This window comes from Vipera ursinii, assembly GCF_947247035.1.
Source record: "Vipera ursinii genome assembly, chromosome: 1".
In the NCBI taxonomy this organism is placed as follows: Eukaryota; Metazoa; Chordata; class Lepidosauria; order Squamata; family Viperidae; genus Vipera; species Vipera ursinii.
The window spans coordinates 1,686,130-1,713,310 of record NC_139512.1 but is presented as its reverse complement, the minus strand read 5'-3'; the positions used below and the strand labels follow the sequence as shown (position 1 = coordinate 1,713,310).

At 40.9% G+C, this 27,181-nt stretch overlaps 2 protein-coding genes across 6 annotated transcripts in view; one reads left to right on the top strand and one right to left on the bottom strand.

Annotated features, from left to right (window-relative positions):
* Positions 1 to 21,526, top strand: part of CIST1 (colon, intestine and stomach enriched 1) — a 54,325-nt gene extending 32,799 nt beyond the window's left edge. Inside the window, exons 1-5 of one of the 5 annotated variants that reach the window (XM_083349552.1) lie at positions 8,805 to 8,875; positions 12,126 to 12,182; positions 16,783 to 17,070; positions 21,027 to 21,184; positions 21,349 to 21,526. In XM_083349552.1, the coding sequence (XP_083205678.1) occupies positions 12,137 to 12,182; positions 16,783 to 17,070; positions 21,027 to 21,184; positions 21,349 to 21,396 (540 nt within the window). In that variant the 5' untranslated portion in view covers positions 8,805 to 8,875; positions 12,126 to 12,136 and the 3' untranslated portion in view covers positions 21,397 to 21,526. Of the gene's footprint in view, positions 1 to 8,804; positions 8,950 to 12,125; positions 12,183 to 12,313; positions 12,451 to 16,782; positions 17,071 to 21,026; positions 21,185 to 21,348 lie in introns of those variants that run through there. The other 4 variants (XM_083349551.1, XM_083349549.1, XM_083349550.1 and 1 more) reach the window with 4 other exon arrangements.
* On the bottom strand, positions 11,153 to 11,901 carry LOC310638446 (small ribosomal subunit protein uS4-like). Its single transcript, XM_083359531.1, has one exon. The coding sequence runs from the start codon at positions 11,835 to 11,837 to the stop codon at positions 11,349 to 11,351; it is 489 nt and encodes a 162-aa protein (XP_083215657.1). The 5' UTR covers positions 11,838 to 11,901; the 3' UTR covers positions 11,153 to 11,348.
* Positions 21,527 to 27,181: the final 5,655 nt, after the last annotated feature.

Genomic DNA, 27,181 nt, shown 5'->3' with positions numbered 1-27,181 from the left:
ATTTAGTGACCAGAGTTACAGTGGCACTAAAAAGGGTGACTCTCACACTTAAAACTGTCACAGCATCCCCACAGTCATGTGATCAAAATTTGGGCCCTGGCAATATTTATGACAGTTGCAGTGATCTGGGATCATGTGATTATTATACCTTCCCAACCAGCTTCCAACAAGCAAAAATCAATGCAGGAAGTCAGTTTCACTAAACAACCACATGAGTCTCTTAACAATGGCAGCGGTTCACTTAACTGTGATGAAAAGGATGTAAAGTCGAGCATGACTCACTTAACCAACTTGCTAAGCAATAGGAATTCTGGTCCCAATTGTCGTTAAAAGTCGAGGACTACCTGTACCGATTCTTTCGTCAATATAGGAAGATGGACAGAGTCACACACTGAATGTTGAAGTGACTTTAGCAGTCACGTAGGCCAACCTCTCAGTCAGGGCAGAGATCTACTAAAGCACCTCTGTTAGGTGATCACCCAAGTCCTATTCAAAACCTTCCTGAGTGGGCAGTCATCATCACCTCTTATTTTCAAGAAATCCTTCCAGATGTTCAGCCTCAAGCTTCTTCCTTTTAAGTTCAACCTAATGGGTCCTTATCCTGCCTCCGTTTTGACAGAGGCCTGCCTTCTCTCTCTTGCACTCCACAACCTTCTAGATATTTATAGACCACTATATCTCCTGTTCAGCCTCTTTTGGAAAGTAAATTATGTCCAGCTCTTCTAACCCTACCTCAAAAGAGCTTGGTTTTCACACTAGCTATTCAACAGCTCTTCTCTTAACCCACTCGAGTTTTGTATCCCTTTGGACATTTCCTATATAGACATGTACATGACCTGCCCAGTACTTTTTAAAAAAAACATTTCTGTAAAGACCTAACTTTCAGTTTTGCAACCAGCGTGGAACATTTTAAAGGCATTCTCTTTCACACACGTCCTGATAAGTTCAGTCCCCCGGAAGATACTTCCTTAAAATCTTAACCGGCGATTTACTGTTTAAGCACCTTTCGGTTGTTTAGTGTTTCATAATTATTTATTCAAACTTTGCCATGTTAGAAACCACCCCTTTAATATCTCCTCTGCCTGATGTTTGCACAGAACTGGACAACTAAGAAGAGAACAGACAGCCAATGTGCTTTCAAGAACACAGCAAGTTAGTTCCCCTAAAAGGAGGGAGATTGGTTAGAAGGAGGTCAACGGTTTACACTTGATAATGTGAACTACAAACAGCCGGCCACCAGCATTTTAAACTTAAATGCATTGTGCATACTTGGTGCATGTTTTTGGTTTACAATTCAGGCCATTGTTTAATGTTAATTCCATAAACCGTGGCAAACATGTTGCACGAACACAGGGAGAGGTTTTTAAGAACTAGGGGCCCAGAATCTTGAACTCAGTGGATGTTGTGCCTTAAATGCTTAAGAAATTGCATAACCTATCCTGGCAGGGAGCTGCAGTCCAACAACATTTGGAAGCTGGAGGAGCCAAAGCTGCCAGCGATAGAAGGGACTTGACTGAATTATTGCCTTATGCTTGCCTGTGCTTTTGTACCAAAACAAGCTCTTCAGTGCCAATTTTATTCCTTTTGTTGTTGACATTCAGTTGTCCTACAGCTGGCTGCCTGGACTATGAGGCTGGTTATCAGGCTGGATTCAGAGGCCAGTGGCCTTTTGTGATTCTAATTTAAAAGACAGATTCTTTCTTCTCTAAAACTAAAAAGAGTAAAATACGATAAAAAGCAGATTGCAGATCTGCTGGTAATCTGAATATTCTGAGTCATCATAGTAAGGAGAAAAATTACCTTTAACCTCTTCCTGTTTTTGTTAACTTTTGTTTAACTTTCTCTTTCGGAATTTAAAGTTGATGGCAGATTTTTTTTCCCTTATGCACATGTAATCTGATTTCTTGTCCTACCTAGGCTGTTTTTCTGACCCCAATTTCTCTTAAAGTGGCTTGCCAAAAAACAAAAACGAAACCCTCAAATAACAATATGCAAATTTCAAAGGCAAAAGAATTAAAAGACAAAATTGGATACAATAACATCTTAAGAGCCACGAAAGGAATTTTGAGAGGTACTTTGTTTCACACTGTTCGCATGAAAACTCAGTGTAGTTAATTTGACTGTGAGCAAGCTCCAAAGCTTTCATCAAGTGAATTCCTCTATTAGAATAACTGAGATATGAAAAAAAATGTGGCAGGCGCTAGGAACCAAGTACTCTTAATCGGAAAAGTTAGGAGGAAAAACATGACTGATGGGACAGAATGACTTGAACAAGTTTCATTTTTAGATAAGAGGGTTTGAGAGGCTTACAAACACACCCAATCTTTTGGGGACATTCAGGGGTTTATTTTAATTTTAAGTGACATACCAGAGACCCAGCACCAAAGGAATGGGTGGAGGTAGAAAAAAAACAACAGAATTCAAACTAATTAATGCATTTAGTACATTCGATCCTCATGCATTTATTAATTTCACCTTTGGTCAGTTGTAAATTACTGTTTGATAGCAACATCTAGAGGAACTTTCATTGTACTGAAGATTTTGGGAATAATCCCATGTGACCCTTGGTACAGTACAGCTAGTCCTCGAGTTACAATAATTGTTTAGTGACGGTTCATAGTTACAATGACATGAAAAAAAGAGACTTATAAACAGTTGCACACTTACAACCACTGCAGGATCCCCATGGTCATGTGATCAAAATTCGGGCACTTAGCAACTGACATGTATTTATGACAGCTGCACTGTCCTGGGGTCAAGTGATCATTTGTGATCTTTGTAGCTGGCTTCCGACAAGCAAAGTCAATGAGGGAAGCCAGATTCGCTTAACGACCGCATTGTATATATAGTATGTTTTAAATGTGTGTTACGTATGTGTACACTTGAGAGCAAGCAACTAAATTTCATTTTTAAGGTGTGCCGTTGTGCCCACAGGGAAAAAAATGACAGGGTGATCTGATCTGTTCTGAATCTGAACTAACAGCTGTGACACAAAAGGTCATAAAATGGTGTACAACTCACATAACTTGTCAATGGAAGTTTTGGATTCAATTCTCATAAATCAAGGACTACCTGTACACTCCTATATATTAACAGTTGGAAGCTTAAATACAGAAATATTTGCTTCTGGAAAAAATTCTCTGACGTTTGTTGGAAAGAGGAAGAAAACTGAATCGTGGGGTGTCCTCATATCTGCAGTTAAAACTCAAAACTTGTTTCCCTTCTTTGTAAGATCCCAGGCTGTGTTTGTATAACACAATGGATAAGCTACCCAAACACCTCTTAGTGTGTATATTAGGTGAATTTAGCTGACATGGCTGGCTCATGAGTCAATGCGTCGGGCAAACTTTAAAAATTAAGGTTCTAAGAACTGGTAGGGATTGAGGACAGCTAAGCAGTGTTCATAGGAATAAAGCTGTAAGTATTTAAAGATTATTAGGGAAAAAAGTTCATCCAAAGCACATCAGGTGCATTAACTATTTACCCAAAGGTATGTACAGGTAGTCTTTGACTTACAACCATTTGTTTAGTGACAATTTGAAGTTACAACAGCACTGGAAAAAAGTGACTTAGGACCGTTTCTCACACTTACAACCATTACAACTCAAGCTGGAAATTTTATAACATTTCAGACAAAGATTGTCCAATCTCTTCTTTAAAACCTTCAGTGTTGGAACACCCACAAATTCTGGAAGTAAGTTGTTCCACTGATTGTTCTCACTGTTAGGAAATGTCTCCTTAGTTCTAGGTTGGGTTTCTCCATTGTTTCTTGTCTTCCCTTCTGGTGTTTTGGAAAATAGATTGACCCCCTCTTCTTCGTGGCAGCCCCTCAAATATTGAAATACTGCTATCATGTCAACCCTAGTCTTTCTTTTCACTAAATTAGATATACCCAATTCCTGCAACTGTTCTTCATGTGTTTTAATGTCTGGCCTCCTAATCATGTTTGTTGCTCTCCTCTGCACTCTTTATTACATTATATTTACATTTATTATTATATTTCTATATTATACATTTATATTTATCATTACAGTAGCATCACTGTAATGGTTGGTGAAGAATGCTATGTGATATGAAAACATCACTAGATTCATTTTTCCTCATAAAAAATGCTTCTGTTGGGTTTTCATTTGTTTCCCTTACTGGTGAGTTTAAGAATGTTAAAGGCCATCAATTTTTCCTTGTATGGGAGTTGCCACCTGAGAGTTTTCTATTTCTACATTGCAAACTTTACTCCAAATATAGCTATTGCTCATTTCCTATTTCTCCATATGTGTATGGACTAAAAATCCTTAAAACCTTTATTCTGCCAGCAACAAACTCCAAAGCTACAGTTCATTTTTTGACTTTACTGATTTCCTATTACAGATTTAGTTGTTCTGGAAAATGACTTTTCCAAAAATTAAATTTGAAGAATGACATGAAAGATGTTAGGAGGAAAAATGTAATTGCCAATGTTTACAATGCTTAGCAAGCCTTTATCTATTTTTTATTTTTTTAAAAAAATATTTTCAAACAATTTTTTCCATGCTCTAATTTGAGGAGAAGGTATGAGTTTTATTTACATACAGACAAGAAACCAAAGGCTAAGATCATAAAAGAACAGAAAACATTTTTTTTGCCTCTTACCCCTATCAAAATCAGCTTCTCTTCATTGGCTTCTGATGAATTGGACTTCAACACCCATAATCACCCCCCAGCATAATGACCAAAGATGTATTGCAGTATTTCCCAATCTCAGCAACTCTAAGATTTGTGGACTTCAATTCCCAGAATTCCCTAGCCAGCATCCTTTGGGGAGACACTGATATATTGATTTGAACTGGCATCATTGTCAACAGCATGAATTGGAGCAGCAGCAAACCTTTTAGCCTCTTACTTGAAATAAACTATATTCTATTGTAATTTTCAAATCATCTGAGTTTTGGAGGCTTGGGAGTTTCACTGGTTTTTCAGCATTTTCCCCATGATTCCCAGTGGATAACTCATACAATAGAATGTATGATAGTAAAAGCAGTATAGGCTATCTAGTCCAGTCTGCTGCTCAGTGTACGAATCCGATAAACCATTTTCATAAGATATCAACCCACCCCTCTTGGAAACTTCTATCAAAGGGGAATCTATCACTATTCTAGGTGGTTACACTATTCGGCAATTCTGATTGTCAGGAATTTCTTCCTAATATTCAGCCTTTCTTTTAATCTCCATCCTTTGGTCCTACAAAGCTCTTTTTTTCTTGGTTTTGACAGTCAGCCCTTCTTGCACATGATACTCCTTAGATATTTGTAGACCCCCATCATATCTCCATTTTTGGGAGTTGAAGTCCAGACATCTTCAAGTTACCAAGGTAGAAAAACACTAATCATTAGGCATTCTTTTTATTACATTTTCTAGATCAGGGGTCCCCAACCCCTGGACCGCAGCCCACTACAGGGCCTTGCCCCATTCGGAACTGGACCATGCGAGTAGTCAGTGAGCATGCGCACAAAGCTCCATTTGTGTAAGTGGCAGGCACACGGGCCAGCTGTTTGTGCAAATGGAACCACGCATGCTTGGGCGACACCTGCCACTCACACAGAACCATCCCCTCTTCCCCCCCCCGCTCCCCGCCCCCCTGGCCAGGCCAGCAAGCCGGAAAGGTTGGGGACCGCTGCTAAAAATACTGAATAGCACTAGGCTAGGGCCCTGGGGAAGTCTGCATATTTTTCTCCCAGGCAATTTAGACCCACAGACAGGCGCTGTTTGGATGCAATGTTTGAAGGGGATGCAAATTCACTTCACCACAATACTGTCTAGCCCATCTTGTTTATCGTAAGAACCTTGTCAAACGCTTTGCTGATTTCCAAGTATCCTCTATCTATTAAGGTTAAAAAAGAGATAAGGTTGATTTGATATGAGGCCTTCTTGTCAACCCAAACCAGCTCCCAATAATGATAACGTTCTTTCCTAAGTACTCCACTCTGTTTTTTCCTCTTGCACAGATTAAAGTAAACGTTTTGTCATTTTTCTGCCCTCCTCCTCCTCATATATGAGTATTGCAATGATATTTGCTCTTTTCCAGTTGTCTGGAACCTTACCAGTTTGTCAAAGAATTTTCAAGAGTTACAATGTGAGATCAACTTATGCCAGGAATTTCAACATCCTGGAATGTAATTTGTCTGGCTGGGAGACTTGAACTCATTTAAGGTAGCAAGAAGAATTCTTACCATTTTTTTTATAAATTCTGAGCTGCATTCCCTTCTCCTCCTCCTACATAGTGAGTAGCACTTATTCCTTCTGAGTGAAAATAGAGAAAGGAGTTAAACAGCCCTGCCTTCTTTCTGTTTCCCATTCTTGTAGTCCTTTTTCACCTTCCCCTTATAACAGACCAACAGTCCCTTGACTTTTCGTTTATTTTTGATGTTTTTCCCTCAACTCCTTCACATCATATTTTGTTTTCCTTACCAGCCCTGTTTCAGGCTCAGCTTTAGCCTACAACCACAGGTTCAAGTCAGTTTAGAAACAGGAACATAGAATCATGGAATCATAGTCGTGGAAGGTATCTTGGAGGTCTTAGACTCCAAACCTCTGCCTAAGGCAGGAGACTTTATACCATCCCAGATAAATTGATGTACAATCATTTCTTGAAAACCTACAGTGATGGAGCATCCACAACTCTGGAAGGCAAAGTGTTCCACTGATTAATTGAGCTTACTGTCAGGGAATTTCTCCTTAGTTCCAGGTTGCTTGTCTCTTTAATGAGCTTCCATCCATTGCTTGTCCTGCCTTCAAGTGCTTTGTAGAATAGATCAACCCCCTCTTCTCTGTGATTACCCCCCAAGTACTGGAAGACAACGATCATGACACCCATAATCGTTATCTTCTTTAGATGCTAGACATACCTAGTTCCCTTAACCATTCATCGTATGGTTAAGGCTCCCAGCTCTTATCATCTTTGTTGCTCTTCTTTGCACTCTTTCTACAGTCTCAGCATCTCTTTTTGTACCAAGGTATCCAGAACTGGACGCAAATGGGCCCTGCAAGTGGCGGGCAAGCCCTCGTAAGTTCCATTTGCACAGGTGGGAGATTGGTTGCACCCATAAAACCATTCCCTCCTCCCACTGGGCTGCTCCTGCTTGCCGCTGCTGGTCCGCGGAGCTGGAAAAGTTGGGGATTGCTGATTTAGGTTATTCATAAAGATGTTGAAGGGCACCGAGTCCAAGATAGAACCTTGAGGTACCCTGCTGCATCTTTCCCTCGATGTGGATGTAGTTGCGTGAAAGGGGATATTTTCCTTCTCTAGGTCATCCTATCTGGGGTTGCAATAATGAGTTGGTTAACTGTTAAAATACATATTTAATCAACTAAAAACATGATTCATATTATCTGGATAATCTTCTATAAACAAGGCAAATTTCTTATCAACATTCTGTGTGCATAGAGAACATACCCATTGTGCTGCTCCCTTTCAGGAAATCAGTGTTGAAATTACCCTTATTTTTCAACACTTGAGGATCTATTGGCCATACTGAGTCAGTAGGATATGAAGTTTACTTTACGTATACTTTTGGCCATCACTTTCCCATTTCTTTGTTTAAGAAATTGCAAAACTGAGGTCATATCCTTCTACCTTTGTTCACAGGCAGGCAGTTATAGTTGTCTTTTGGACTCTCTTCCTGGTAAAATGAGATTAGCTAAATGCTAGGTGTAGTCTACCTTCATAAGGTACGGTACTTCCTGTAAATAAATCTTCTTTCTGCTATTGTTATAAAATTTGTTTCAATATTCCTTGCTCAAGTGATATTCCTGCTGTTAGGAATACTCACATGCACACTCAGAACACTCCGCCTTCCAACTACGCAAAGCTCAGAAAATGAGTAAGAAATAATAAAAAAATTCCGAGAGAGAGAGAGAGAGAGAGAGAGAGAGAGAGAGAGAGAGAGAGAGAGAGAGAGAGAGAGAGAGAGAGAGAGAGAGAGAGAGAGAGCTGAACAATTATTCCTTCTGTTTTACCTTTCTATCACAACAGATCTGGTCCTTGACACACTAATTGTGATGTCCATGCAGGTAGCCCTTGATTTACAACCATTTATTTAGCAACGGTCAAAGTGAGAATGGCTCTGGGGAAAAAAAAAGACTTATAAAATGGTGCTTGTACTTATAACTCTCATAGCATCCCCACAATTACATGGTCAAAATTTGGGTGCTTAGCAACCAGCAGATATTTATGATAATTGGAGCATCCCAGTGTCTTGTGATTGCTGTCTGCAACTTTCCCAGCCAGTTTCTGACAAGCAAAGTCAATGGGGCAAGCTAGAGGTCGCTTAATGACAATATGATTTCACCTATTAACTGATTTGCTCAATAATCGTGACAAATGAGGTTGCATAAATGGGCATGACTTACTTAACAACCACCTTGCTTAGCAATGGAAATTCTGATCCCAACGGTGGTTGTCAACCAGGGGTCCCCAACCCACGGTTGCCGGAAACATGCCAGCAACCAGGCCACGCAAACAAGCAAAGCCCCATCCATGGGATGCAAGCAGCACGCAAAACCACGCCCCCTCCATCCGCAGAAAAACCTTTCTCCAAGGAACCGGTCCCTGGTGGCCAAATGTTTGGGGGCCACTGTTGTAAACTGAGGACTACTTGTACAGCTCATAGGATCTATCTAGCAGGTCTCAGCAACATGACATAACCTGCATACAAAAGTACCCAGACTTTACATCCCCATCCAATGCCTCTCTAATGTCACCATAAGCATTCCAAATATTTTTACCCAGATCTTCAACTTCATATTGCTGAAACAAAACCTCATTATCCTCATGCAATAACCATACACAGGGTATGAAGCCACAGTCTGGACAGAACAAGCTGAAACCGACTGGCTCCAGGTCAGCAAAGGAGTGTGACAAGGCGCTATACTCTCCCATTATCTATATGCTGAATATATATTGAGAAAAGCTGGGTTAGTAGGAATCAGAGAATCATAGAGATGAGTGTGATTTTAAAACTGGGGGGAGAGACATTGATTATCGGTGCTTTGCTGGATGGGGAATTCTGGGAATTGAAGTCCACCACATCTTAATGCTGCTGGCATTGAGAAACACTGTTCTTATGCTATATAGTTGTCCCTTCTTCCTTGTGCATTCCTCTTCTGTGCATGTGCCCGGTCAGCATGGCTATTTTTGGACATGACTTTAAACATTCGGAAACAATTGACTTGCACAACTTGACAGATGGCTAAGCCGGCCATTCTAAGTACCCTAGCCCACCACAAATTAAAGAGTGATTTACGGCTGATCGTTCTGCTAGTAGGTGATGCTCAGTGAGAAGGGAAAGTGATGCCAGGGACCCCCCCTTAATTTGTCCCTCATTTAATAGACTAAGAGCAACCCCATTCTCTGCCCTTGTTACTGTGCAATGAGGCTGGAGTCACAGTAATATACTTATTTGCCAGCTCACACACTGGAGAATATGACTAATGGGGCCATCTGGCTGTGCCTATGTTTTACCCATGCCACATCCAGGTAGTCCTTGACTTACAATAGTTCATTTAGTGACCATTTTAAGTTACAATGCCATTGAAAAAGGTGGCTTGTGACCATTTTCACACTTACAAATTGTTGCCGCATTCCCAGGATAATGTGATCAAAATTTGGATGCTTGGCAACTGACTCATATTTATGACTATTGCAGTGTCCCAGGGTCATGTGATCACCTTTTGTGACCTGAGAAGCAAAGTCCAATGGGGAAGCCAGATTCGCTTTAACAACTGTGTCACTAACTTAACAACTCCCAGCGATTCACTGTGGCAAGAAAAGTTGTAAAATGGGGCAAAATTCACTTAACAACTGTCTCGCTTAGCAACAGAAATTTTGGGCTTCTTTGTGGTCATAAGTCGAGGACTACCTGTAGAGCACTCCCCGTTAATGGTAAGGATCATTAGTAGAAGAGAATGTTTATAACTCAGGTTTGAACCATGGAGTTCTTGGGCTGGGTTTCTTGCAGATGTTTCATTACTCCAACTAGGTAAAAACTTATTTGCTAAAGGGAGTGGGGTTTGCTCTCTATTTATATATAGTACTTTATTATTTATTTATTTATTTATTTATTTATTTATTTATTTATTTATTTATTTATTTATTTTTGGGACTTATATGCTGCCCTATCTCCCGAAGGACTCAGGGCGGCTTACAACAATAAAAAAACAACAGTACAAAAATTAAAAAAGAATTAAATAACAGCCCCAAAATAAATTAACTACAGTATCGGTGGGGGTCTTGTTTTCTTTGGATAGATCCTTGATTAGGCCATTGTTTACTATTTAATTGTCTGAGTTGGTAGTTCCTTGATTGGGATATTGTTTACTGCTTGATTGTATGTCTGGTATTAATCCCAGTGTTAATCCCTGCTTATCTGCGTGTTGATTGCTGGCAAGGATGTGTCCTGGTCTTTTTTTTTGTTTGTTTCCTCTGTAGCTTTTTCCTTGACTCTTTTGAATGCTGTGTAAATGTTACAATGGTGTGCAAATGTTTACATTTGCTATTGCTGACATTCTGGTGGCACACATAGATAAACAACCTTTTACACTATTCAAAAGAGACAAGGAAAAAGCTAATGAGGAACAAAAAGGCCTGAACACCTACAGTATGTATAGACACCAGGGACTCCACGGTAAGGACTATATCAGACATTTGGGGCACATTTTGGCCAATGGGCCACAGGCACAAGCATAGCCCAGTTTTAGCCCAGGCATGGTTGCCCAATTCTATCTATGCAAGTTAGAATTTCCAATCCAGAAACCTTCTTGCAAGCCAATGTACCATTGTCCACATGCACCAGTTTAGAGATGTATACCTTGTAAGTAAAGGTAAAGGTTCCCCCGCACATGCGTGCTAGTCGTTTCCGACTCTAGGGGCCGGTGCTCATCTCCGTTTCAAAGCCGAAGAGCCAGCGCTTGTCCGAGGACGTCTCCGTGGTCATGTGGCCGGCATGACTAGACGCCAAAGGCGCACGGAACGCTGTTACCTTCCCACCGTAGTGGTCCCTATTTTTCTACTTGCATTTTTACGTGCTTTCGAACTTCTAGGTTGGCAGAAGCTGGGACGAGTAACAGGCGCTCACTCTGTTACGCGGCACTCGGGATTCGACCCGCCAAACTGCCGACCTTTTTTTTTTTTTAACCCACAAATACTTTTTATTGGATGATGTTAGTTAAGATAGGCTCAAAGGCCCACCAGTTTACTTGGCTGGAAAGCCAGAGTTTACACTTTAATCTTCCTCTTCATCATCACCGCCAGCACCGCCCTGGCCCTTCTTGGCGTCCTTCCTCTTGACGCGGCCTGGCCGGCCAACACCATAAGGTCAACGGAGTGAGAAGTCAATGTGCTTTTGGGAGTCTAGCCGAACAATGAAGGAAGGGATGTTCACCACTTGCTTCCTTACACGGATGTGTCTCTGGCGGATAAGCACACAAGCATGATGGATGGACTTAGCCAGGCCCAGTTTGAAGACCTGGGTTTGGAGACGACGCTCCAGGAAATCCTCAATTTTCAGACCCAGGATGTAATCCAGTTTCATTTTGCCCTCATCAAGCACCCCAATTCTGACCAAACGGCGCAGCAAGGCATTGCCTTCAAAAAGGCGCCGTTGATCTTTCTCATCCAGGGTGAGCAACTCTCGGGCAGCTTTGCGGATCTTGGCCAAAGTGAACTTCACTCGCCATACCTCCCGCTTGTTCCGCAGCCCATATTCACCGATAAGTTTCAACTCCTGATCAAGGCGTGATTTTTCAAAAGGCCGCCTGGGGGTGACATAAGTCTTCCGACATACCCAACTCCTGGCAACTGGCATTCTAGTCTAAAGAGACAGAGGCCAAACCTCCCACCTCAGACGACAACGACAAACAGGAGGGGGAAAAAAAAAGCCAAACTGCCGACCTTCTGATCGACAAGCTCAGCGTCCCTTCTGTATACCTTGTAGTGACACACAATCCAGGATCAAAATTGTCTCTGAAGTCGATTCTTTATAAGATTTTCTGTAGAGTAGATGTTCTCAGATGTTATTTGTTATGACTAAAGCCCATTATTAGAATCAAAGTTTGCTTCAGGCATTCAAATTTACATTTTTTTCCCCTAATAGGCAATTGTTTGATGAATGAATTAGAACTACTGCAGGTGATAGAAGGCTTTTTACAAGGTGAGTTCAGTCCTTGCTTTCCCTCACCTGTCCTGTAGAGGGCAGTGGCTAGCCATGGATTTTGCTAACAAGGTTTTGCTACGAAATTCAGGCTTGGACCTTTGCCGAGATGCCAGCCCCTTTGGGAGTTGGCAGAGATGATTGTATCCTGTTTGCAGTTGAGACAAGCTTTTTCCAGCAGCTGCTTTTCCTCCAATCTCCTCAGGAGAAATGGAGCCAGCTAACATGGCCCTCCAGGTGCTGTTTTTACTGGTGGCATTTATTCAAGGTAGGTAGCAAGGGAAGGAAGATGCTTCTGAGGTTTTGGATTCCTGGGGCAGCTGCACAGGGCAAAAATCAGCATGATTGATGGTTATCCAGTAATGGCTGTTCAAGAAATAACCTGGAATGTTGGGCTGCTAGTCTAGAGCAGCAGTCTCCAACCTTTCCAGCTTTGCGGATCAGCGAAGAGGGAAGAAGGGATGGTACCGCATGAGTGGTGGGTGAGTGCACACCTGCAGAGCTCCATTTGCATGAGTGGTTGGCACGCACACACATCGCTCACACAAATGGAGCTGCATACGTGCACTTATCCACCACTTCTGTGGCCCGGTTCTGAAAAGACTGTGGCCCAGTAGTGAACTGGGGGTTGGGGACCCCTGGTCCAGAAGATCTAAATTCTTCCGGAAAACCAATTTAATCTGCCAAGGTGAGTTGAGTGGCCAGTTTTCCAACACACTGCAGTAATTGTGGCTTTTAGCAAAGCATTCAAAGAACAGCTAGGGTTTATCCCAATGCTGTGAAAACTTTCACCTTTTCAGAGATTTTTAAAACACTTCTAGGAAGATGAAGGATTTCATAGTATTGTCTGTGGCTGCTGTTTTAGTAAGGAGTTTTAACTCAATAATAGCCTGATTTCTTCTGATCAATCACCCCACTGCCACAACACTGGGTGAAAAAGAAGATGTAAGATTTTGTTTCCTGTTGCTCAGAGAGATGAGGAAGTAAGCAAATCTGTTTATTTGCAGGAGAGGCAGAGAGAGGAGCATGGAGGAACTAGAACATAATTCTTGAAGGCTTGAATAATAAATAGAAGTTTGGTTACCAATTCTCTCTATTACGAACAATGATCAGTAATAAAAATTAGGATTGTATAGCCTTAAGGCATGAAACATTTTGTTTGATCTACTCCAAAGGCGTCTCCCTCAGCTCTAAACTAATGGGACTCTTTTAGTTAATTATTTAACTAACACCAATACGTAAGTTTAAGATAGATAAGTTCTAATGTGCTTTAGGCTGTAATCTTCTATCAGATATATATTTGTAGACTTCCAAGTGAGGCTACAATTTGGATAATCAGCACTCTATATTTGTTGGATGGGCACCCTATGAGTGGTTCTCCAAGAGTATAGGAAATACCACACTGGAAAATATCACCATTGGCCCTTATGTAGCAATAGGTGTCACTGAATCCTTCTTTAAAATTCAAGCCAGAGTTTAAAGAATGAATAACAGAATCACAGAGTTGGAAGGGACCTTAGAGGTCTTCCAGTCCCACCCCCTGCAGGAGACTGTGTACCATTCCAGACAAATAATTGTCCAATCTCTTAAAAACTTCCAGTGTTGGAGCACCCACAACTTCTGGAGGCAAGTCGTTCCACTGATTAATTGTTCTAACTGTCAGGAAATTGCTCCTTAGTTCTAGGTTGCTTCTCTCCTGGATTAGTTTCCATGCATTGCTTCTTGTACAATAATTAAATTAATATAATTCAGGCAATAATTCCAAAAGCTCATGATATCAACAGAACAAACCTGCTTCAAATACAGGTAGTCCTCAACTTACAACGATTCATTTAATGATCATTCAAAGTTACAATGACACTGAAAAAAGTGACTTATGGCCGTTTTTCACGCTTAAGACCATTGCAGCATCCCCATGGTCCCGTGATCCAAATTCAGATGCTTGGCAACTGGCATGTATTTATGATGGTTGCAATGTCCCGGGGTCATGTGATCGCCTTTTGTGACTTCCGACAAGAAAGTCAATGGAGAAGCCAGATTCACCATGTTCCTAATTTAACAACTGCAGTGATTCACTTAACAACTGTGGCAAGAAAGGTTGTAAAATGGAGGGAAACTCACTTAACAACTGTCTTGTATATCAACAGAAATTTTGGGCTCCATTGTGGTTGTAAGTCAAGGACTATCTGTATGCTGATAATGTGGAAAGACTATCAAGCAGTTTCTGGGTTTTAGCAGGGGTGTTTTGTACAAGTGTACAGTATGCTATTTAACAAACTGTTTCCAAATCGTATTATATCCATCTGCCTGGTTTCAGCAAAGTTTTCAACTTGGCAGAAAGCAAGATGTGGGGAAGCTAATTAAACTGAAAATCCAATTGCCTATTGAAAAAAAAGCATTTTGGGGACAGCCATGACTTAAATGACTGAGAGTCTCCATAGACTCTAATTAAACTAGGCTTTCTTTATGCTCAGAAGTCGGAGCACTGCTATTTGATCTTCTGCATAAATGTATTATTTGTATAGTAAGGGCAGGTAAAGAAAGCAGCCCTTAAGCAGATACTTTCTGCCCCACTGCAATACACATCTTTAACTTTCATTTTCCCTGCTTGTTGCATTGTACTGTGTGTCTCACAGTGGGGACACTGGAGAAAAACTATGAATTACAATGAATTCTGAGTGACTTTATAGACAAGTTTTTGCATCATAGGGTTGAAGGTCCCAGACTAATGCTGCACTTATTCACTACGCTGACATTCAAAGCCCTATCTTCTGCCACTAATATGTTAATGTTACTTCCAGGCTGGTAAGTCTATGGGCTGGTCTTCTCCAATCAAATCCTGTTGCATCTAACTGTGCCTGACCCTGGTCCGTTTGCTAGCATTTGCTTCACCCTCTTTCCAGTCAATGTATTAAACCAGAGCTCCTTGAAATATAGTTACCATAGTTAGGAAAGCAAAAGGCCTCCTGGATGGATGGATTTCCTGCAGGACAGAAACCGTGTGGATTAATGCTTTTCAACCTTGGAAAATTCAAGTTGTGTGGACTTCAGCTCCCAGAAAGCCCCCCACTCTTTTCCCATGTGTCATAAGTTGCATAAATCTTTTAAAAAGATTTATTGTCAGAAAGGATGCTACTTTTTTTTTTCTACCTAGAGTAACACAGCCCTCAGATACAACCCAGAGCAGAGCAGATGTACAAGACGCCGATGTACAAGATGCTACCCACTGAAAAGGAATGTTCACAGACCCAAACACTCTTTCCAGCAGCAAAACAACTCTAAAGTTTTAGCATCAAGCTATTGTTTATTCTTAAGAAACCCTTTAGAACAGGGGTCGGCAACCTCGGCTCTTTTATGACTCGTGGACTTCAACTCCCAGAATTCCTGAGCCAGCATAGCTGGCTCAGGAATTCTGGGAGTTGAAGTCCACGAGTCATAAAAGAGCCGAGGTTGCCGACCCCTGCTTTAGAACCAGCACATTTTGTAGGGAAAGGAAATGTGATCCTTTCAAAAAGCTCTGAAGGGCACAAATATGTTGATTTATCTTGTTATGTAAGAAGATTTGAATGGATTTGGACTCTAGCACCCAAGACTACCAGGAAACCCAAAGGTCAAGGAAAGCTAAGGGGAAACTATGATTTGTCCTCAGTGCCTGCATGTAAAGTGATAGGCTGCCTCTCCATAGGAAGCTTCTATTGCTCTGAATGCACATGATCAAGTTGCTGTCTTTTTATGCAGGAAGTCCTCCACTTACAACAGTTTATTTAATGACCATTCAAAGTTACAATGCCGCTGAAAAAAGTGATGTATGACCGTTCTCCACACTTACGACCGTTGCAGGATCCCCATGGTCACGTGATCAAAATTCAGACGCTTGGCAGCTGACTCATACTTATGACGGTTGCAGTGTCCCGGGGTCATGTGATCCCCTTTTGCAACTTTCTGACAAGGAAGGTTGATGGGGAAGCCAGATTCCCTTAACCGTGTTACTAACTTAACTGCAGTGATTCATTTAACATTTGTGGCAGGTAAGGTCATAAAATGGGGCCAAACTCATTTCACCTCTAGGTGTTCTTCCTTAGCAACAGAAACTTTGGGCTCAGTTGTGGTCGTAAGTTGAGGACCACCTATATTTCTAAGAGCCTCCCTGATATCTTTAAAAGAAGAGGTGAAAGCTAATTTCTTCTACTGAGCCAAAGAAACCTACATTGATGTTTGGATGGCCCTATTTGCTCTACTTGGAGACTGTTTTCTGTTATCATTTCTGTGATGCATTTGATGGGTGTGACAGGGTTTTATTGCTGTAACTCGCACAGAGTTGACACCTGAGGCGGCTTACAAGTGCTCTAAAATAGATAGCCTGAAGCAGGGTAAAGATCTCCCTGTCTATTCCCTGTTTTTGACAGCAGCAAGAGTAATATGTTTCAAAAAGTCCACTAGCTGGTCGGAAAGACAGTAAATGATGTCTCCTTCAGTAGCTAATAATTGAAGATAGACTGCAGTTGGAGCTGGAGGCTCCATTAAGCCATAATGGGTAAGAATGGGTAATGAAACCGATTTTGGTACACTTTGTCTGTCTGACTGTTCGGTCTTTTTGCAGACAGCCTTTCTGCTTCAAATAACACAAGCACACCCAGTCTCCCGGTGGCATCAACAACAGTTACATTAATCACAGCTGCTCTAACAGTCTCAGATACAACCCAGAGCAGAGCAGATGTCACCTCAAAAGCAGCCAGCTCGTCTATGCCCCAATCCACCGAAGCCACCAGCAGTACCACAAAAACAAACTACTCCACCAGCAACGGGCTCACCATGACATCTCCTACCGGATCCAAAGCGCATCTTACTAGCCAAATGGCTGAGTCCATCAATGGCACCACTCAGGCAGGTAAGAGGGACTTTTGTATCTCTGTTAATTAATTAAATTGCTATGCCACTCATCTCATTCTGCAAAGTGGGCAGCTTACAATAAAAATCATAAATATTAAAATAACAGTAGGGACAAAACTAAAAAACTGAAGAGAAAGATGATGCAGTGATAGCATCTTCCCTGAATGCCAATAATCTTAACATATTAACTTGATCAGGAATCAGCTGGATTAGATCCAGAGCTATCTGTTGCGGGGTGTGTGTGTGTGTCAAAGCAGTTAAGTTGTATTACGGTGGAAGCCCTACCATTTTATTTATTTATTATATAACAGTAATATAATAATATAATAATCAGATAAAAACCACAAATATCAAAACGAGCTATGAAAAATATAGAAATCTACATTAAGAAATAAACAGTATGAAAAACAAAATATGCAAACCCCTAGGTCAGGCATGCCAAACTGCCGGCCCGCGGGCCAGATGCATCACGCCAAAACCGCGCCCACCCCATTGCCAGCAATGGGGGAAAAGTCACAATACGTCGTGCGACATCACGTGACATTGCGAGTTTGACATGCCTGCGGCCTAGGTGAATAAAGGAGAAAAATGGCTACCTCAACAATGGAGCCATCTGAGCAGATCTCCCATTTCCTGCAAGACCCAGGCCTGCTAACATAACCAGGTTTTGAGGGCCTTCCAAAATGACAAAAGGGATGAAACTAATCTAATTTTGGAGGGAAGGATGTTCCACAAGACAGATGCCATGGCAGAGGAGGCACATCTCCTGGGACCTGCCTAGCTGATGGTACCCACTGCATTGCTTCTCTGCCAGATGTATTGGGGGAGGCTGAAATAACCCGGAGAGGTGGTCCCTCATTTTACATGCATCAAAAATGTCAAAATGGAGGCCACAACCATATATTTTATTTATTTTTATTCCACCTTTGTTATTTTTATGAATATTTCAAGGCAGCGAACATGCTTCCTTTCTTCTATTTTAACCACAAGAAAAAATCCTGTGAGGTGGGTTGGGTTGAGAGACAGTGACTAGCCGAAAGTCACTCAACTGGTTTTCATGTATAAGGAAGGGACTAGAACTTACAGTCTCTTGATAATTGGTCCAAAGTCACCCAGCCACTTTTCCTGCCTAAGGAGGGACTTGAACTCATATTCCTCTGGTGATTGGCTCAAAGTCACTCAGCTGGCTTTCATGACTAATGTGGGACAGTCTCCTGGTTTGTCACCTGTGCCTTGAAGTCCCACCCTGCAACTGGTTATCTTTACAGAGAGATAATTAAAGCACTGGATGTGACCACAGCACATCTCAGTAAATAGCAGTAATCATGCTTGCTTGAATACCACCAGAAATACACCTATGTGGCACATACTACATGTGATTACTAACTTTCTTTCCAATTAGCACCCTTATATTTCTCAAAATTTCCCATCCTGTCAAACTTTTATTTCCTTCCAGTTCTTTAGGGCTAACATATTTAAACTGCAAACATCTGGATGGTTACTAGATGGTTGCAGTAAAGGGGTGTGTGTGTGTGAAATCCTCTGTAATGCCAAGTAGATGACAGTGGATCTGGATTTTTGCCACTTGGCAGTGCTAGTACTAATTTATTTTAAAGTATTACTTCTTTTAAAGTATTATTTGCCATTTTTTAAAAATCCCATTTATATCCCGCCCTTCTCCGAAGACTCAGGGCGGCTTATAATCTAAGAAGCACAAATCAATGTGCTTAGCCATTTGATTGATCAATATGTGGATCAGTATGTCTTGGTGAGGGGCAAATATATATATTCTTCTCTTCAAACCAGCATCTTCAAAGTAGCTAAAACAGTGTAAAAATGCATAAAATATAACTGTAGAAAATTCTGTCTCTCTGAATAAAATATTTAATATGCCCACAGAACAACTAGTAGCCTTTAACAATGGTTAAATGTTAACTCAACCTTCCATTCTTCTAGGTTTAAAATGAGGACCCAGATGGTTGGGGCCAATATGCTGATTCTGTAAATGGCTTAGCCTTTCTTAGAGAGTGCTGTAAAAGTATAAAGCACTATGAAGCAGCATATAAGTCTAAGTGCTATTGCTATTGCTATGGTTGAAGAAATTCAACCTGTAGAGCTTTTTCTTCTGTAATGGAGATCCGGCGATCAATTCTGAATGTTGGGCTGTTCTGTAGCTACCATATACAAAAGGAAGGCAGGAATATGAACAAACTGATTGAAGTAACCTTTAGGTGGCACTGCAGTCTGACAATAGGCTTTGTTGCAAAAAGCATGTCAGTTTTTCCCATGCAAAGGATAAAGAAGAGATGGAAGAGGCATGTTTTCAAAAAAAAAAAGTCCCAGACTCTGTTTACAAGGATGAGGTAAGACCACCATACCTGTCTCCAAACATGGGGAGAGCCAAATACAGAAAATTGCAGCTCCACTGCCTTCTGGTATGATCCAAGTTTTTGCAATCCAGATGAGTTAGTTAAATCCAGGAATGTTTTCTGGAGTCACTTGAAAAACCAGTATAAATCACTGAATCCATGCCTCATCTTTTTGCTAAATGCATGGTGCTGGTAAGAGACTTGCATGGATAAATCCATGAATAATGGGCACACAAGGAAGCTATGCATTGTACAGATCATATAACAAAGAACAAAAACTATTCCGTCTTCTCGTGTTTGGTGCCATGTATAGAAGCTGTAGGCTATGCCTTATCTAAATATTGCATCTTTTACTATTGCTGTATAGTTTGTCTACTTTTCCTCTCGTTCCAATGTTGATTGCAAATATATATGTAATTTGATCAAGCTTTGTCAGTTCTTAGCAACTTTAACAGAATAAAAGAGTTGGAAGGGACCTTGGAGGTCTTCTAATCCAAACCCCTGCTCAAGCAGACCTTATACCAGACCAGACAAGTGGCTGCCCAGTCTCTTCTTCTTTTTTCTCTAAGATGTGTAGATTTCAGTTTCCAGATATCCCCTAGGGAATTCCCTTAAGGGAATTTTGGAAGTTGAAGTCTACACATCTTAATGTTGCTGAGTCTGAGAAATCAAGATGACATAATGGCAAAGATCTCAGCGTATTTGAAAGACCAATCGCAACAGAGATATATTGTGGAGTGGAGGAGATGGATTGATTATATCCAGAATAAATATGGGACTAAAAAGTTTCACTTAGCATTTGAATAAGTAGTGGATTTATATGATGTATAATTAGCTTGTAGTTATTTTATTAAGAGTTAAAGTGAGATAGAATTTAATATTTTATTGTTGTTTGCATATTTTAGATTATGTTTGTTTGTATTTTTATACCCTGTATTTAGCTCTGGGAAGTCGGGGAGGGGGGGAGGGGAGGGGAGGGGAGAGTTGGGGAGGTTTGGGGAGAGGGGAGGGGGAGGGGAGGGGTTTTGTATTCAAAAATGTACTGTAAAACTTTTCAATAAAAAAAAGATGACGTGGAGTGTTAATACCGCTTTACAATGCCTTGGTAAGACCATACTGTGTCCAGGTTTGGTCACCACGATGTAAAAAAGATATTGAGACACTAGAAAGAGTACAGAGAAGAGCAACAAGGATGATTAGGGGACTGGAGGCTAAAACATATAAGGAACGGTTGCTGGAATTGGGTATGTCTAGTTTAATGAAGAGAAAGACGAGGGGTGACATGATAACAGTCTTCCAAGATCTCAGGGGCTGCCACAAAGAAGAGGGCGTTCAACCTATTCTCCAAAGCATCTGAAGGGAGGACAAGAAGCAATGGATGGAAACTGATCAAAGAGAGAAGCAACCTATTTGCTAAAGAAAAGTAGAATAAAAAAACACAATCTGCACACATGCTCTGCACCTTTCACGAGATTGGAACTGTGGCTGCGTGTTCCTCCTGACTATTTGTGGTTCTCCCTTAAAGCCAGGGTTGGATTCTAAAAATCCATTGATCCTAGGGCTTCATCCTTTCTCTCTCTCACAGGTCAGCTTAGCCCTGAACCAGCATTTTCAACAAAACCAGGCCTGGTGGTTGTGATCTGCCTCTTCGTATTTGTCTTAGTCATTGGCACGTTTGTGCTCTTGATAAAATGCTGCCGTCCGAAGGAACCAGCTTTTAAGAAGTTGGACGAGGTGCCAATGGTATGTAATCCAGGGTGGGGTATGAGACAAAGAGGTTGAAAAGGCTGTTTCCGGAAATTCAGGGTCATAATCTGTTCTTGGCTTCAAATGTTGACAAACTGCATAGCTGTGGCATTTGAGAAGGCTCCATTTCAGCTTTGTCCTCTCTCCATTTTCCTTAACAGAGAAAAGTTGCAGAAGATTCTCCATTTGCCCGATACCCACCAAAATAACTAAGCACTCCGTTTCCAACTCATCTTCTGGACTCTTGCTCCATGGATACTCTAAGCAAGCATCAAGAATGTCTGCTTCCCCAAGAGATTTTGTGTGTGAAATAAACCTGTTCTAGTTGCACGAGTGCCAATTACTGCTTTGTGTCATTTAGCTGCTCTGGTATATGTGTATGTGTGCGTGTGTGAGATGTGTCATGTGTCAGTTTAGATAAATATTGATTTCTTAAACTTGAAGAACTTTTGCACAGCTGCTGAGCTCTTGAGTAATGCTCTAATTTGGTGTTTCTCAACCTTGGCAACTTAAAGATGTGTGGACTTCAACTACCAGAATTCTTTGCTGGCTGGGGAATCCTGGGAGTTGAAGTTCACACATCCTCAAGTTGCCAAAGTTGAGAAACACTCCTCTAATTTGATGCTGCAGTTCATTTTTTGCATAACCTAGTTCTGCTATACCTGGGATATTTATTATTTATTATTTATGTATTTACTGACTCCAGGCTGCTTACAGCATTTAAAAAATTTAAAAGATCCACCATATAATACAGGTAGCCCTCGACTTACAACAGTTTGTTTAGTGACAGTTCGAAGTTACAACGGTACTGAAAAAAGTGACTGATGACCATATTTCACACTTATGACCACTGCAGCTTTCCCATGGTCATACGATCAAAATTCAGACACTTGGCAACTGACTTGTATTTATGATGGTTGCAGTGCCCTGGGGTCATGTGAACGCCTTTTGTGATGAGCAAAGTCAACAAGGAAGCCAGATTCACTTAACAACCATGCTACTAACTTAACAACTGTAGTGACTCACCTAACAACTGTGGCAAGAAAGGTCATAAAATGGGTCAAAGCTCATTTAACATCTGTCTCATTTAGCAACATAAATGTTGGGCTCAGTCGTGACCTAAATCGAGGCCCACAGGTAAAACCATTTTAAAAAGTGTTAGTGATCAAAATCAGAGAGCCAAACTAGGTCTATCTGTAAAATATGTCAGAGGCACAGTGGTTCTATGAAGTCCTATATAAAAGAGGGAAGCCCAGTGTTAAGTTCTTGGTTCGGTTAGGCATTGATGAGGCAGAGTGGTGAAACAGCAAACATGTTTATTCAGTAACAACAGAAGCAGCCCTAACAGCTGCTGAAAAGCTATATATATAGATTGCCTCTAGGCAGCAAACAATAGATTTAAAGTATCAATTCCCACCCAAAACACAGTTAACAGTCCTGGAGACCAGCAGTCTGGGTTTCAAACATTACAGCTGTTAAATAGTAGTAGTAGTAGTAGTAGTAGTAGTAGTAGTAGTAGTAGTAGTGAAGTTGGAAAGGACCTTGGAGGTCATCTAGTCCAACCCCCTCCTCAGTCAGGAAACCCTATACCATTTCAGACAAATGGCTGCCCAGTCTCTTCTAAAAAACTTTCAGTGTTGGAGAATTCACCACTTCTGGAGGCAGGTTGTTCCACTGATTAATTGTTCTAACTGTCAGGAAGTTTCTCCTTGGTTCTCGGTTGCTTCTCTCCTTGACTAGTTTCCATCCATTGCTTCTTGTCCTGCTTTCAGGTGCTTTGGAGAATAGCTTGACTCCCTCTTCTTTGTGGCAGCCCCTGAGATATTGGAACACTGCTATCATGTCACCCCTCACTCTTCTCTTCGTTAAACTACACATACCCAATTCCAGCAACCATTCATATGTTTTAGCCTCCAATCCCCCAATCATCTTTGTTGCTCTTCTCTGTACCCTTTCTAGAGTCTCAACATCTTTTTTACATCGTGGTGACCCAAACTGGATGCAGTATCCCAAGTGTGGCCTTACCAAGGCATTGTAAAGTGGTATTAGTACTTCACGCGATCTTGATTCTATCCCTCTGTTAATGCAGCCTAGCACTGTGTTGGCTTTTTTGGCAGCTGCAGCACACTGCTGGCTCATATTTAAGTAATTGTCCACTAGGACTCCAAGATAACGCTCACAGTTGCTACTATTGAGTAAGCTACCACCTATACCAGGGGTAGGCAACCTTGGCTCTTTTATGACTCATGGACTTCAACTCCCAGAATTCCTGAGTCAGCACATTTGACTCAGGAATTCTGGGAGTTGAGATCCATGGGTCATAAAAGAGCCGAGGTTGCCTACCCCTGACCTATACTATACTATACTATACTATACTATACTATACTATACTATACTATACTATACTATTTACCTAGTTCTTTCTCCAAAGGAAACATCATCATTTAAAAAAAAAAAAGGAAAATTACCTCTCTGAGCTAAGATATTTGCCATTAATTTTTGCAGAGCCTGCACCCTGGAAGGCAGACTTTCTATCCATTCGCTTTTGTTCTGCACAAATGCTGTGCTTTTACAGAGTTATTGGTCCAAAGAATGATGACACATCCTTCATATCCTGAAAAAGCTCTAAATGAACGTGAAATATCATTACCCAAGGGAATACGGATTGCTGTCTCCCTCAGCCATCTTGCTTGACACTTCCCAAATTAACTTTCCAGAAAGGCACCTGCCAGGCTAATGAATAACATGGGCAAGGGAGTTAATTAGTCATACTAATTGCTGGGCCCTCAGCATCTCTCCTTGGCATTGGTGTTGGCATGTGGTGGGAGCTAAGAATAGCCACTTGTGGCGACACAGAAAGGCAAATGGCAGGCAAAACTCATTCTACTTTTCAAAAACAAAAATCCCTGCAGTAAATCTAGGCATTTCCATATGTACAGAAAATTCTAGCTGGAGGAAAAAAAACAACTGCCAGAGAATTGGACTAATGTGGACTTTTTCTAAAGTGTCTTTTTCTGCTCTGTACAGAAGCTGCCAGGAAACCCAGAGGCAAAATATAAAGGCAGGAGGCCTCCCATGTTGTAATAAGACAGTGTATTTCAATCTTGTCAGCAGCATGGCTAGCCAGGGAATTCTGGGAGTTGAAGTACACACACCTTCAAGTTGACAAGGCTGAAAAACATTGTAATAAAAAGTAGACAGTGTGGAAGCTTTATTGAGTCACTTGAGTAATATTGACAGCCAAATGCAGCTGTGTCAGGGAATGCCAGAAACAAGACTGGGACAGCAGAGGCATCCATGGATGGGGAGTGTCGAAAAGAAACCCCAAATGGTGATTGGGACTGCATGATTGAAACTTCACCCTTTCTTCAACATGCATTGCATGCTCATAAATAAATGGTGATGGCTGCCATCTTGGACTTTTATAAAATTTTCCTTTGGATACCTCTCGGGCATGGCAACAACTATTTTTCCTCCAGAAACTAGTACAGGTAGTCCTCAGCTACCAACCGTTCATTTAGTGACCATTCAAAATTACAATGGCACTGGAAAAAGTGACTTATGATCATTTTTCATACTTATGACCATTGCAGCATCCCCGTGGTCACATGATCAAAATTCAGACGCTTGGAAACTGGCTCATAATTATGATGGTTGCGGTGTCCCAGAGTCATGTGATCACCTTTTGTGAGTTTCTGACAAAGTCAAAGGGGAAGCAAGATTCACTTAACCATGTTACTCACTTAACAACTGCAGCTATTCACTTAACAATGGTGGCAAAATGGTAGTAAAATGGGGCAAAACTCACTTAACAAGTGTCTCACCCAGCAATGGAAATTTTGGAAATAGTGATCTTAAGTCAAGGACTATCTGTAATCAAAGATGAATTGTGTCTGCTCATAGCTCTATTTAACTGCTGTGGCTATGCATATATTTTTATGAGATCTGAAAAATTGCTTTCAAGCATCTGGCATTGAATTTCCAACAACAGTTCATCAGAGTCTTTTAGTAAATTCCCAAGCATGCAAAAAAAAGCCACAGTTTTTCACTGGTCCTTGTTTTCCAGCAATTGGCATTCTGAAGTAACCTTAATCTTATACAGTACTACTTCCAAATATGCTTCCATTATTTCCCAGCTGCAGCTAATCAGTAATTAATCAAACCACATGGATCGTAATTAATCAAACTGCAGCTAATCAGTAATTAGTCAAACTTCAGCTGATCAGTAATTAATCAAACTGTCTAAGATGTCACCTGGCCTCCTAATTTTCACAACAAGTAACAAGGTGCCTCAGGGGAAACAAAGAGATGACAGGAACATAACATCTCAAGAAGTTTGTGCTCAAGGAATGTGATGTTAGCTTCTCTTTCATTGCCATTGATTGATCTCTTGGATGATAATCCTTCCACAAATTTGTAAAACCATCTTGAGCCAATAACTCATCCTCCATCTTCTGAAGGACTGTGGTTCTAGAGGGGAAATGAGACTCTTTCTCTGCCCTAGTTGATTTTTTAGTATGTCATTCTCGACCTAAAGGCTGAGCAGAGTTTTGATTTTAAATGGATTTCTTGTCTTTACATCCTGCTGTTACTTTAAGAGATCAAGGTGTCTTGCATGGACATGTCCTCTCATTTAGTAGAATGTAGAATCATAGGGCTGGAAGGGATCTTGGTGGTCTTCTATCTAGTCCAACCTCCTGCATTAAGGCAGGATACCTTATACCATCCTGATCAAATGTTTGTCGAGTCTATTTTTGAGACACATATTTAAGGTGATTAACCTATTGGGATATATCCATTGCTATGTAATCTTCAGGAAATAAATTACAGAAAGAAGTTTCAGAAGATTTTGTCCCTACAAATGATCCTGTTCCTCTGAGGTAGGCTGGGCTAAGAGGGTGACTGATTATAAATTGCCCATTGGACTCCATTATCAAGAGGGAACTTGCACCAGGGATCTCCCCAGTGTTATTAGTGTTATTATCTCCAATGTTATTAGTGAAATACTAATCTGTTTATGTTTTGTGTGGTCTGAGTATCATTTCTCAAACATGGATTATGATTTAGTGTTTTATACATATGGTTGTGGTTTATTTTGGACAGTAAGGAAGCTAAACTTGATGAAGATCCATTGCTAGGGTGACAGGGATGAAATATACTTTAAGCCACAACAGATAATATTTGGAAGCAGCTCAAACAGACCCCTTGCTAATTCACAGAAATAAGAGTGATAGGTAGAACAGCACAATCAGGCTTGCAAGATTTTGTTGTTACAGCCATAAAGTACTTTTAGACTTACTCTGGCATTGATTTTTTGGTTTGGTCTGTTCTCCCTATTGGGGTTTACATTTATTATATTAACCAAGGGTAGCAAACTATGGCTTAGTGTAATGTGTGAACACAGTTCCAGGCAAGATGCTATATGGGTTATCCAGCGATCTGGGTGGGGGGTGGGGGATGAAGATGAAACCCAGATTTGAATAAATATTCACAGACTCAAATATTCTGAAAATAGCTAAATCTATACAGCTTCTCTCTGAGAAATGAAAATTGAACATCTGCCTTCAGAAGTTGTTGCTCAATACTCCTGGTATGGGGTGGAAAATATTTTATCCTTCTACATCCTGCTTCAGATCACCATCCAACATTTCTCTCTTATTGTATGACCCTGTAGAAAAGTAGAGGAAGCACAGAACATAGAATAATAGAGTTGGAGGGGACCTCAGAGATCTTCTAGTCCAACCCCATGCTTGAGCAGGAGACCTGGCCTATATCATTTCAGACAAATGGTTGTCCAGTCTCTTTTTGAATGCCTTCAGCGATGGAGCACCCACAACTTCTGAAGGCAAGCTATTCCCCCACTGATTAATTGCTCTCACCATTAGGAAATTTCTCTTTAGTTCTAGCTTGCTTCTCTCCTTGATTAGTTTCTGACCATTGTTTCTTGTCTTGATTTTTGGTGCTTTGGAAAATAGTTTGACTCCCTTGTCTTTG